This window comes from Vigna angularis, chromosome 11 (assembly GCF_016808095.1).
Source record: "Vigna angularis cultivar LongXiaoDou No.4 chromosome 11, ASM1680809v1, whole genome shotgun sequence".
NCBI lineage: Eukaryota > Viridiplantae > Streptophyta > Magnoliopsida > Fabales > Fabaceae > Vigna > Vigna angularis.
The window spans coordinates 209280-222068 of NC_068980.1; the positions used below are offsets into that span (position 1 = coordinate 209280).

The 12789-nt window shown below is 37.3% G+C and overlaps 3 protein-coding genes across 3 annotated transcripts; 2 read left to right on the forward strand and 1 right to left on the reverse strand.

Annotated features, from left to right (window-relative positions):
* Positions 1-1185: 1185 nt before the first annotated feature.
* Positions 1186-3507, reverse strand: LOC108333968 (4-coumarate--CoA ligase 1). The gene is made up of 3 exons (XM_017569502.2): positions 2072-3507; positions 1721-1934; positions 1186-1642 (listed from the first exon to the last, which is right to left on the reverse strand). The coding sequence occupies exons 1-3, from the start codon at positions 3267-3269 to the stop codon at positions 1411-1413; spliced, it is 1644 nt and encodes a 547-aa protein (XP_017424991.1). The 5' UTR covers positions 3270-3507; the 3' UTR covers positions 1186-1410.
* A 332-nt stretch (positions 3508-3839) lies between these two features.
* LOC108333970 (pectinesterase) lies at positions 3840-6248 on the forward strand. Its single transcript, XM_017569505.2, has 2 exons — positions 3840-4695; positions 5492-6248. Exons 1-2 carry the CDS (start codon positions 4398-4400, stop codon positions 6169-6171), a joined length of 978 nt encoding a protein of 325 aa, XP_017424994.1. The 5' UTR covers positions 3840-4397; the 3' UTR covers positions 6172-6248.
* Positions 6249-6412: 164 nt separating this feature from the next.
* Positions 6413-12145, forward strand: LOC108333969 (ribulose bisphosphate carboxylase/oxygenase activase, chloroplastic). The gene is made up of 12 exons (XM_017569504.2): positions 6413-6776; positions 6877-6962; positions 7037-7046; positions 7386-7448; positions 7801-7914; positions 8208-8269; positions 9159-9213; positions 9377-9578; positions 9858-9964; positions 10325-10380; positions 11186-11278; positions 11755-12145. Exons 1-12 carry the CDS (start codon positions 6449-6451, stop codon positions 11860-11862), a joined length of 1284 nt encoding a protein of 427 aa, XP_017424993.1. The 5' UTR covers positions 6413-6448; the 3' UTR covers positions 11863-12145.
* The last annotated feature ends 644 nt before the right edge of the window (positions 12146-12789 follow it).

Consider the following 12789-nt stretch of genomic DNA (forward strand, 5'->3'; position numbering starts at 1 on the left):
GTATTGGAAATTTGGAATGTGACTGTAATTCAGCGGTGAAAGTGGTTCATCCGATTCCTTCACTGAGAAAAGGATTTCTGAAGTTTCATTACCCATTCTATTGAGTTTTGAAATGCTTGCTTGGTGGTGGTAGTTGATGAAGTTCACTCCAATACCTAATGAGTTGCCGTGTGACAGTGATGCACCCAATTTGAATTGGGTTACTCTGAAGTCGTTAACGTGGATTTTCAGTCAAAAAGGTCATTCAAGTAAAAATAGTTGTGATTTATATTGAATTATAACTTAAATTAAGTCGTGATCATTTTTAGCATGATGTCTAAATAGGTATAAGGAACGATTCTTCTTTTGTAAATTAATTATATCTTTTAAGAAAGTAAAAAAAAACATTATATATATATATATATATATATATATATATAATTTTTTAAATACAAACTAAAATATTCAAACCTAAAATCACATTTCAAATAAAACTAGACTAGACTAGATTAAACTCCAAATAAAAATCTCATGTATTCAAAACGATATTACGTTTATCTTACCTAAAACTCCTCGATTATCACGTGGTGAGTTCATAATGAAGAAATTTTAAGAACCATAATTTTCTAGAACCTACTAGTTTGAAAATTATGTTTACTGCAAATATTTAAAATATATATATTAATTAATCAAAAACATTCCTAGAAATATTTGCATGTATTTTCCGAAAATTTAAGATTTCCTTGTATACAAATTTATGGTTTCATGGCTATATAAATTGTTTTATTAAATATATTAAGGTAAATAATGGGTTCAAGTTTCTTCTACAGTGAAAACCCAATTACATTTTGAAGAGAATAAAAATACATCTGCATTAATAAAAACTACACGCTATATGGGTTAAAACATTTGTTTATTAAGTGTATGGTTAAATCATTTCTAATATTAACTTCGAAATAATTTATCTCACAGAATATAATTGCAAAATATGCAATAATAAATTTTGAGATTACTCTGAGGGAGGTGCAAGCGGGTTGATATTGATATATAACCAATTATGGGACATTAATAAGCCTCACGTGGTCGAAATATTTATAAGCGTTAGACAAAATATTAATGTCGATGATTGTTTGTTTATAATTAAATAAAATATAGAAAACACGAGTTTGTTTGAATTAAATAGTTTGCTATTATAAAGGGTGAAAATTGTTGAAGGAATGAAATTTATACAGAAGAAGAGAACTGTGTAAAAAATATCACACTCGTAAGTTATACACTGCTGTTACAAACGAAGGTACAAGAAAATACGTAACACAGAGGAGGATGAAGGCTCTCAATAATGGCTGTTGCTTGTGTCTTGTTGAAGGTTGTTGGGGACATTGTAAAATATAAAAACTAGAACATCGTATCGTAGGATTCGTTGATGTTACATCATTTTGATACAGCTGCTGGTGCTGCTAGCTTTGCTCGTAGATCCTTACGTAAGATTTTGCCTGAGGGTGACTTGGGAATTGCATCAACGAAGAATACTGTGTTTATTCTCTTGTAAAACACGACCTGTTTGGAGATGAAGTTCTTGATTTCATCCTGGGTTGTGTCGATGGAAGAATTTGATCTCACCACAAATGCCACAGGTACTTCTCCCGCCGCTTCATCCTTCATTCTGAAATTTATGATTAATTAGAAGATAATACATACAGTGCTTAGTATAGAAGAGATTAAGGTGAGATGAGAGAGTTACGGAACGACGGCAGCGTCAGAGATGTTAGGATGAGTGAGAAGAAGCGCTTCGAGTTCAGCCGGAGCCACCTGAAACCCTTTGTATTTGATAAGTTCCTTTAACCTGTCAACGATGAATAACTCATCGTCATCGTCGATGTAACCGATGTCACCTGTGTGCAACCACCCATCTTTGTCTATCGTTCTCTCTGTAGCCTCTTTGTCGTTTAGATAACCTGAATCATTCATTCATCCATTCATTCATTCAACTATTCATTTACCTTTTTCTTGTAACACACGCCACCTCAACAACCTTAATCAATGTTCCCCTTGCTTTTCAAACTAGAAACAATGAGAGTAGGTTGGTAGGTACCTTTCATGATCTGGTCGCCTCTTATGCAGATTTCACCGGACTGGTTTCGAGATAGGGATTGGGCGGTTTCAGGATCCACGATCTTCATCTCTGCGTTTCTCACGACGGTTCCGCATGCACCTGCTTTCACGTGCATGGGTTCTTTAGCAAAAGCTAAGGACATTGTGAGCACAGGGCCTGCCTCGGTCATACCGTAACCCTGGCCGAGTCTGGCGTTGGGGAATTTGGCCCTCACAGTGTCTTCAAGCTCTTTACCGAGAGGAGCTCCGCCGGACTTGAAGAGCCTGATGGAAGAGAGGTCGTAGTTGGCGAGATCAGGTGACTTGGCAACGGCGAGAACGATGGGTGGGACGACGGGGGCAACGGTGATTCTGTGTTTGTAAATGAGGGCGAGGAGGGCGTTGATGTCGAACTTGGGCATGAGGAGAATGGCAGCCTTGGAACGCAAGCCACAGAGAAGAACAGAGTTGAGGGAGTATATGTGGAACAGGGGAAGCACGCAGAGGATGGTGTCGTCGGGATGGTAGTAGAGGTTCGGATTCTCGCCATCCACCTGCTGAGCAATGCTCGTCACCAGCCCCTTGTGCGTCAGCATCACACCTTTCGGAAGCCCCGTTGTCCCCGACGAATACGGCAATGCCACCACGTCATCCGCTCTTATCTCCACCTCATCCATCTCCCCCTCGCCCTCACACAACTCTGAGAAATGGACGTGACCGCCATCTGCCTCCGCCACCGGACACGAGTCCACGAACACCAACTTCACCTCCTCCAGCTCCTTCACCTTTTCGTAGTAAGAGGCCTGCGTGATGAGCACCTTGGCCTTGGATGCCTTGGCTTGCTTCGCAATCTCCGCCGGGGTGAAGAAGGGGTTGGCAGCAGTGGCCACGGCGCCACGATGAGACGCCCCGAGAAACGCAAAGACGAATTCGGGGCAGTTGGGGAGAAGAATCATGATGACCTCGCCCTGTCGCACGCCCAATCTGTGGAGGCCCGCCGCCACTTTTCGGGCGGTGGCGTCGACGTCGGAGTAGGTGTAGACTTTTCCGGTGGGGGCATTGATCAAGCAGGGGCGTGAGGCGTGGTCTGGCAAATTTTGGAAGCAGTAGGCGTGGAGGGGAAGGTGTTTGGGGATGTATATATCAGGAAGCTTGGACCTGAAAATGAACTCCTTCCCCTGTTCTGTTTCAATGGCCATTCCTGAATTACACCAACCTAGGAAAAACAAGAAAAAATTTGTATTTGGCTAGGATAAGAGGAACTCGGAGCTTCCCTGGGTTCGTGATAGTTTATGTATTTGTAATGCAACAGCAATAATAATAAAGGATGAGTTTTTACGGTGGTGGTGGTGGTGGTTGGTGAAGGGCAGAAATGGAAAAGAAAAGAGTGAAGGATGATCTGATGGACGAGAGAGGTTGGGGTTGGTGAGACAGAGCCACAAGACAGACAATGGGACCAATCAAATGAAAGCCTCTTTTTTCTTACTCCTAAAGACTTTCTATACCTACCCACTCCTCTCTTCTCCTTCACCTACCGCTCTCACCCTTCCCACGCCATTTATTCACCTTCATTTTACACTCTAAAGTAACAAACTAATTAATGCCAATATTCGTATTATAATTATAATCAACAACAAAACCATAGTTGCTGTATTTGTAGTTTCTTTTAGCACAGATTATAAACATTATTATTCTATAAAAACACAAATACTTTTCACAAGTATATCTCATTATAAAAGATAGCTTTACTGAAAAAAGAAAGAATTATTCTGAACCAAAACGAACCATTATTATTTCCTCGGGGATGGCCAACTGCTCCTACCGAATCCATGTTTTTGGTTAACCAACCCCGTCAGTTCTAAGAGATAAATTGAGTTGAAAATATTATTCTAATCACAACAAATTTCATGCGACATAGTTTTGACATAAATTCATTGGATTCCCTGCACCAAAAAGGAAAATTTTGCACTGTCATTTGGAGTTTTATACCTGGTTTTCAGTTGCTTTAGGATATTACTGTTGAATAATTTTCGATCAATTTTAAAATTAAGAAAATTAACTCCCATACACCCTCTTTCTTACGTTTAAGATGGTTGAACTGGAACGCCAAAAATGATTTAAAACGTCCATGTTTCTCTTGGGTTTCCCTTGGAAGTTCAGGGGTGGAATAATAGGTTATATATATTAGTTTTGTTTTGCTTTTATTTATATATTGAAGCAGATACAACTAGCATGCATGGAGTGTAGAGAAGTCAACGTGGTTTCCACCGAACCGGTTGTATATATATACATACAGAGAGAAAGGAAGAAAATCATTGCATGTTTTGATGATGGAGTCAAGAAAAAGCGCAGTGTTGCTGATATTTGTTTCAGTTTCAGTGTGGCAGCTGCAGGGTGGAAGTAGCAGTGTTGTGGTATCGAAGGATGGAAGTGGAGATTATAGAACGGTGGGTGAAGCCATTATGCAGGCTCCTGACATGAGTGATAAACCCTATACCATTCACGTACGAGCAGGCACTTATCAAGAGTACCTCTTCGTTCCTCCTCATAAGACTAACATTAGGCTCCTTGGAGATGGACCTCACCACACCAAAATAGTAGGCTACCAAAATGGTTCCACCATTGGTACGTACTAATCTCTATCTCTTTCCTTCACTGCTCCTTAATTTTCATGTCTTCTAGCTTTTAAGTCTTTTGGTTTCTGTTTTCTGTACCTACAAACATCACATGCAACTCATAAGTAGACTGTCTACAAAAATCAGAAGGAGTAAACTAAACGGGAGATTTTATGCTAACACATGCACCAATTTAACGTCTTATTCATCGTAATTGATGCTTCAATTCAAGGAGATGATAGGATTAATTTTCTTCTCTCTCACTTTCTGGATCATTATAACCTAACTTTTCTTGCATTGATCTATATATTTGATGTTTGAAGGCAGAATATTGAGTAATATTTATTGGGTGTTGTACCAACCGGCAAATTGAAGGGAGATTTGATTGTGACAGATTTCAATATGGAGTACTACTATGTGACTTTATTAACAGAGAAATATTTTGCATTGATTTCATACATTATTTTCTTTTTTAAGTATAAAAATTTATAACTTTTCATTTCATATAACATGTATTAAGTAAAAGTGTTGAAGCGAACAGCTTAGAGGTAAATTACAGTGCTTAATTAACCTAACTATTTTATTACTTTTGTATGGGTATGTATTTGACAATGACCTAATTAGTCGGTGGACGTCGGTGACACTGTGAAATAATTGTTGAGATTCCTAGTTATTGTCAAAAAAACTACTTGAATGTTAAAAGTTTGACGCAATATTTTGTGCTTGGAGAAACGAAAACAGAAAATGTTTTCTTAAAATAAGTGATGTTTTAACTTAACTATGAAATAGGTTGGTTTGGTTTGCAGACATTCGTGGAGATGGGTTCATGGCAGCGAAGATGGGATTTGCGAACTGGGCAGGGCTGAACGCAAGCAGTGCAGTGGCGGTTCGGAACGAGGCAGACAAGAGCATATTCTTCCAATGCTCCATCGAAGGACTCCAGGACACACTGTGGGCGGTTTCCGGGCGTCAGTTCTACAAAAAGTGCGATATCTACGGCACGGTGGACTTCATCTACGGCAGCGCAGCGGCGGTGTTCCAGGACTGCATGGTGTACGCGCGGTACAGAGAGTACGTGACGTTCACGGCTCAGTCGCGAGAGGATCCGAATGAGAAAAGCGGGTTCAGTTTCCAAAGATGCGAATTCAGAATGGCGCCGGAGGATGAGAACAGAAAGAGAGAGGTGCATGCGAGCCTTGGGCGTCCCCTGAGACCCTATTCCACCGTCGCCATCCTCCACTCGTACATTGACTCCATCGTCGATCCTAAAGGTTGGGAGCCCATGCCCCACCAGCCCACCGACAAAGTCACCTACATCGAGTTTCAGAATGTTGGGCCGGGCTCTAACACCGACGACAGAGTTAACTGGGCCGGCGTCACGGTCCTTAGATACCCGGCCCAAGCAGCCCATTTCACTGCCTCCTATCTCTTAGACGCCGACTCTTGGATTCCCTCTTCCGGTGTTCCGTACAACACCGGACTATAGTCTATTCAATCAAATGTATCTGCTGCAACAAATATTACCGCTATCTAACATTTTCAAATTAATTTCTTTCTAACCGCTCTTAAAATTGCTTGCTGCTAATTTAGTCAAATTTAAAATAAAGGCTAATATAAATTAATTGAATTGATAATGATAAGACGAGAAGAACAATATAGTGAATAATTAATTAATTAATTAATTAGTTTTTAATGTTAGAAAAGGGATATGGTAGTATAAGAGAGGGAAATGCGATTGAGTGGCGGGGAATTGTCATATCGAGATGGCGAGGTGGTTATCACATTCACCTCTGTGGCTTCCAATTCCAAATTCAAATTTAAATTTAAATTCAAATCCAAACTCAAGGGTGCTACAGTATCAACATGCATACAGAGCTCAATTGCGTGTTCGATGCAGCGAAGTCGGTGAGGAGAAGGAGAAGAAGAAGAAGAAGCGATTGTCGGAGCAGTCGTCATGGGAGGCGAAGGACGCAGAGGGAAGAGACTATCTGTACAGACTTGGCAAAGAGGCTGATAACATGAACATCGCCGTCGGCCAACGTGCCGGCGTCATCGATTCCCTTTTCGTCGGCGATTTTCTCGGCAAAGATTGTCAGTCTAATGTTATTATTACTCTCTTTTTACGCACAGCGTTTTTTCAGTAATAATTCCAAACACCGCATTTTTCTCTTCCTTTGTTTTTGTTGTGCAGCGGACATTGTGTTTGATTATCGTCAAAAAGTGACGAGGTCCTTTGAATACCTTCAGGGCGATTATTACATCGCTCCTCTCTTCATGGTAATTTCTTACTCATTCAACTTTCTCCACACTTTAGCCTTTTTCACCTTCCTTTCTCTTCCTATTTTTCACAGGACAAAGTGGGTAAGCACTCTCAAAATGGACCCTTCTGAAGAAACTCTGCTAATAACTCATTTTGGTGCAGTAAGAGAGCTTGGTCGAAAAAGTTATTTATTATAGCTCATCTCATCATCAGAGACTGTCACTCTGTCAATACTCCTGCTTCCTTAACTTATTCAATTAAATTCATTTACTTATTTCGCGCGCTTATCTAATCTTCCAGGCAATTTCTTTTAGAATCACAAAATTTACATGTGGTCCATCCGTCTTTCCTTTTCTTAATATATAATTCTGTGCTCAAATTTTAAAATGCTGCTTACATATTGTGCACATTACCTAACTTATCTTTTTCTGTGAATGCAGTATGTCACATTGTCAAGAACTACCTAGCTCATATCCTCAACACTAAAGTTCCTTTAATTCTAGGTATATACCAACTGCAAATGAATGTTCCTGTAGTCTGTCCAAAACCCAAAACAAAGTAAACATAACTACTTGTCGTTAGGTTCCTGCTTTTACTGTATCATTTAATAACTGTATTTGTCTCTGTCTCGAATGTGTTTGTGAGATTTATGCTCTCTCAGAAAACCTGTACCCTGTCCAGTTTTAGTCTAATATTACTTCACAATTGTAATTTTAAATTTAATCTGTCTGAAAGTGAAGCCTATGACTAAGGGCACAAAGAAATTTCCAGGCTTCATGCATAGTCTATATATGCAATTAGAAATGTTCTGTGCATTCTATTTTAAATTTAATCTTTACTTTCAATTTCCTCCAGGTATTTGGGGAGGAAAAGGACAGGGGAAATCATTTCAAACAGAACTTATATTTCAGACCATGGGAATCGAACCCGTAATTATGTCTGCTGGGGAACTAGAATCAGAGAGAGCTGGTAAGTCGGTTGCTTTAATTGTTAAAAATAGACAATTTTACCAAGTCATTGAAGAAATGACAAAACAGTGTCCATATAACTGATGCAAACTAGTTCTTCCATCTGACACTCAAAAATGATTGGTGGGATTATTTGAAAATTATTTTCATTGCATTAGTTCTTACCCCTTATTTCTAAATTTGGTTAATAATGAATGCTTGTGCAGTTTATTTAATTTTGAGTACCATATGTTTACGTACGTAGACATGTGTAACTGGTCTAGTTACCCCATCCTACCAATTTTTCATTTACAGGAGAACCAGGAAAATTGATTCGCGAGCGTTATAGAACAGCATCTCAAGTGGTCCAGAACCAAGTTAGGAGTTTTAAAGTTTTCAGTATGTCTTGTTTACGAAGTTAACATGTTATTTTATGTGATTGATTACATGATTTTGGCATTGGAAAAGATATTATTCTATATTTTATGGAGGTTGTACACTGCAATATTCTCTTCCTTTAAAGTATTATGAAAATATTGCATTGAGTTATTATTTATTTGATGAAGATACTAGAGAGAAATTAAAAAAAAAATTATTAATGATAACCTAGAACATGTTTAAAACTAAGCGCTAATATGTCCAAATCAAACAACAGAGCTTAACCTCCCTGTGTTGTAGGCCGAAAAGAATGCTACTATATATGGCCTATTTCTGAACGTAATATGTGTGCTTCTGATTATGCTATTAGAGACTATTCATCACCTAAAGACTGTTAGCTTAATATTCATCCACTTGTATTGTTTTATCTTCCCATCTTTTTTTATGCATTTCTCCAAATTGCATTGGAAATTGTGCTTTTCATTGGATGCAAGAGTTAATTTTCTTAGGTTAAACAAACGGTGCCTAAATTCTAATTCATATTTACCATCAAAGGGATCTAATTTACGAAGAAGGGAAAGGTCCACCTCCCATGGTGTGCACAACCCATAACATGAATGTTTCTAAGTAAAAAACCTTACTTTAGCTCTACCTTGAATATTCATGCTTATAATCTTACTGTAATTCCTTGATCTGAGGATACAGTCTAATGTTATTTGAACAATGTCTATACTTAAGTGTGGCGTAGGCTGACAAATTTGGTTAAAATAATATAAGATTGTCCATATTTGTGTTACGTCTAACTTCAATACCTATGTTTTGGGTTGAGCAATGTTATTGCAATTGTTTAATCTTCTGAAACTGTGGAGTTGTGCTTTCCTGATACAGGGGAAAATGAGCTGTTTGATGATCAATGATATTGATGCTGGACTTGGTAGATTTGGTAAGCCTATATCTGATTTAGAATGGAATAATATAAATACGGTAATTTTTGGGTCATATCCCCTTTTTTGTTCACTACACTGTGTTTGTGTGTCCTGCATCTTCTAGTGTGGCTGATATTTGATCAACCATTTGCTGAATGTAATGTTGCTACTTTCACACAGGGAATACTCAAATGACGGTCAACAATCAAATTGTTGTTGGGACTCTTATGAATCTGTCAGACAATCCTACAAGAGTAAGTGTTGGCCAAGATTGGCGGGATTCAGATATCACAAACAGAATTCCAATCATTGTAACAGGGAATGATTTTTCAACTATTTATGCTCCGCTGATTCGTGATGGAAGGATGGATAAGTTTTACTGGTAAACTGCGATCCATCTTATTCAAGGATTGTTATACTTACCATTTTTAGGTAGTTGCTGAAGGTCCATGTTTAAATACAAGGTTTTAGTATAAGATTTCCATTAGTGTTGCAGGTGGAATTTTCATGATAATTGTTTTTTGATAAAGCTATATTTTGGAATGATTACATCATATATCACATTGCTTATGTAATGAGTTGGAAATATCTGTTTTGATGGAGGCAGGTAACCATTCCACTCTTCCTTAAAATTAAAATGCTGTCTGTAAATGTGGAACAGGCAACCAAACCTTGAAGATATCCTGAATATCGTTCACAGAATGTATGAGAAAGATGGTATATCTAGGGATGAAGTTGAAAGGGTTGTGAAAACTTTCCCTAATCAAGGTAACTAACTGATCCGCATCTTAGAGGTTTCTATCACTGCATTACAGTAGGTCCAGAAAAGTGTTAATTAGCAGTTATTTTGTTAGAGAGAGTGTGGCTATAAAGAACATGTTCTTTATTTTATAAGTAACAGGAAAGAAGAGTCACGGTTGCCTAATTATTTTTCTTGGGTTCGTATGATATGGTTTCAGTTTCATGCTTGTCCATATAAAATCTTATTTAATTCCATGTTTGTTAGTTATTATCTGCGGGTGATTTTAAGTATCTTGTACTTACCATCTTTTTACCAATGATAGAATTTTGAATGCATCATGTCTGGGATATCATGGTTTGTTTATTTTTCAATTATTTTGTTCTCAGCATTGGACTTTTACGGAGCTCTAAGATCACGTACTTATGACAGATCTATTTTAAAGGTAAGTTTACATTTTGATCTTAATTATTTCTATACATCGATAATGCAAAACTATAATTTTTATTTACTTTTATTATTGAAATACTTACAGTAAGTTTAGGCAGTACAAATAATATAAAAAAAAAAAGAGAAGAACAAAAAAAGGATTCTCGATTTATGTGACTCTTGAATGTAATTATTTTGCACTACTGAAATTATTCACACATTTATCAGATAGATTTTGAGGCATTATGCTTCTTCATTGCAAACTCCTTATTAGTAAAATAATTATGTACTTAAAATCCCATTGGAACTTGGGATGAACAATCTGTTGAAAGTCTGTTAGGATCCAATTGCTAGAAATGAAACGCAGCTCCCACACTGTTAGTGTGGAGTTTATAGGGCTTTAGGCTCTCAAATCACAAAGGATAACTTCTATGTTGTTCTCCCAAGGTCAAGGATTCAACTCCTCACCATTTGGTCATAAAGGCTCTTATCAAATGTCACGTAAAGAGAAACAATCTAGAGGGAGAACCTTTACGTCGTAATGTATATGTTTCTATCACCTTACATCTTAATATTATTTATCTAACTAAGGGAATATGTTTCCACGGTACAGGAGTATGACTAATACAAATATCTACAGAAAATAGTAATAAATAAATACCAATGCTGGACATAACTGATGTTTCAAGTTTCAACGATGATAATTGACAAATGCCTTTATACATGAGATTATAGAGCTGGAATGCAAGATCAAAATCCAAATTTAATTAATTTTTTCATGAAAGCTGGTTTATAATAACACAATACATGGTGGATTTTAGTGGATTGATGATATTGGAGGTGTTGAAAATTTCGGAAGCAAACTTCTCAAAAGAAGAAAGGACCAAAGCCTTCCTGTATTTATTCCTCCAGAGGTAAATTTATCGATCCTTTTTCTATTTCTGCATTTATTCTGTATCCAGTGATGGTGCAATAATTGACCAGATTGACTGTAGATCAAATTAGTCGTGATGAAATATTGCTCTGGATCTCCTTTAGCAGTTGACGATTGTTGGACAATATGAAATGACTAGATCCAAATTGACTTGACCGATTTACTCTAGCATTAAATGAAATAATATTTTATCAAAAAGTAGATAATTATTGTGAACAATAATTGATTTTATTATGCAAGCATATTCTCTATTTGTAGTTTCCTACCAAGTACATGGAAGATAATAAATGTAGTCTCTTTTTTATTGAATTGAATTCTTTTCAAGAAAATCATGTTGACATATTTGACTGTCTTGTCTTGATTCTTTCGTTTCTTCTCTTCCTATAAACATCTTCATTTGGTTTTGTGAAAATATTTCAATTGAAGTTGACTCTGCTTCTGTATTTGGTTGGATAGCAAACGGTGGATGCTTTACTAGAAGCGGGTTATTCTCTGATCAAAGAACAACAGTTGATAATGGAAAATAAACTTTCAAAGGAATACATGAAGAACATAGATGACTGATATAAAGAATGTTTCAGTGGTGCAAGTGCTCGTGAATTATGATTGGGCCAGTTTGGAATCTTATCACAGTAAATTGCTATCATGGATACGGTCCACTTTGGAACAGTGTGCTTCTCTTTAGCCATTTCCTAGTTTTAATAACAATTGTATTTATCGTGATGTAACCCAATTGTAAGATAAGGAAATACATGAAATGTCATCTCCATATCAAAACAGTGCAATGTTTGATCTTACATTGCTGAACCGCTTGTTCAAAGGTGATGTAATTATTCTTTTAATTTAACCTGCTGCTGCTTTATAGTATTCAAATTCAACAATTAGGGTAGGAAACAAACCACAAAAGACCATCAATAACCCTACCGACTGATTCATTTATAGTCTTCAATATACTTGCTGTTTGCACAGATAATTAATGAATTCTTGTTATTATCTTCACTCTGCACCACTTAGGTTTTATTGTGACTCACTAACCTGGATCGGTATTTTTCTTTTTTAATTGCCTAATTCCCCCCAAGCTAAAGAAAATCTTCTGCCGCATTCCAGATGTGCAGTAAAAGTCCTTTAGGCAATCTCCGAATTTATACACAATGCTTTTCAACTGTCCTCATAAACTTGTCTTTACAAAATGCATAGTAGTAAAATCTTTTTAGCTACCTGAAACTTAATGTTTACTGTGATTACCGTAAATGACGCAATGATATTAACAGAAGCATAAAATTTTTGTCAGCTTTGTCACATAACCAAGCACCTCGGCCTGTAATCACTTCCTGTTCCAGGCACTAGAGACATTTCAAGGCAAGAATCATTTTTGTATTTGAATTGAAGCAGGGTTTGACCAGGGCCAATGTCGGTTTTGCCTCCTCATAAATTAAGCGTTTCAAAGGTTCAGGAACATAACAAAAATCAACAACCCCACCCCACCAAGAC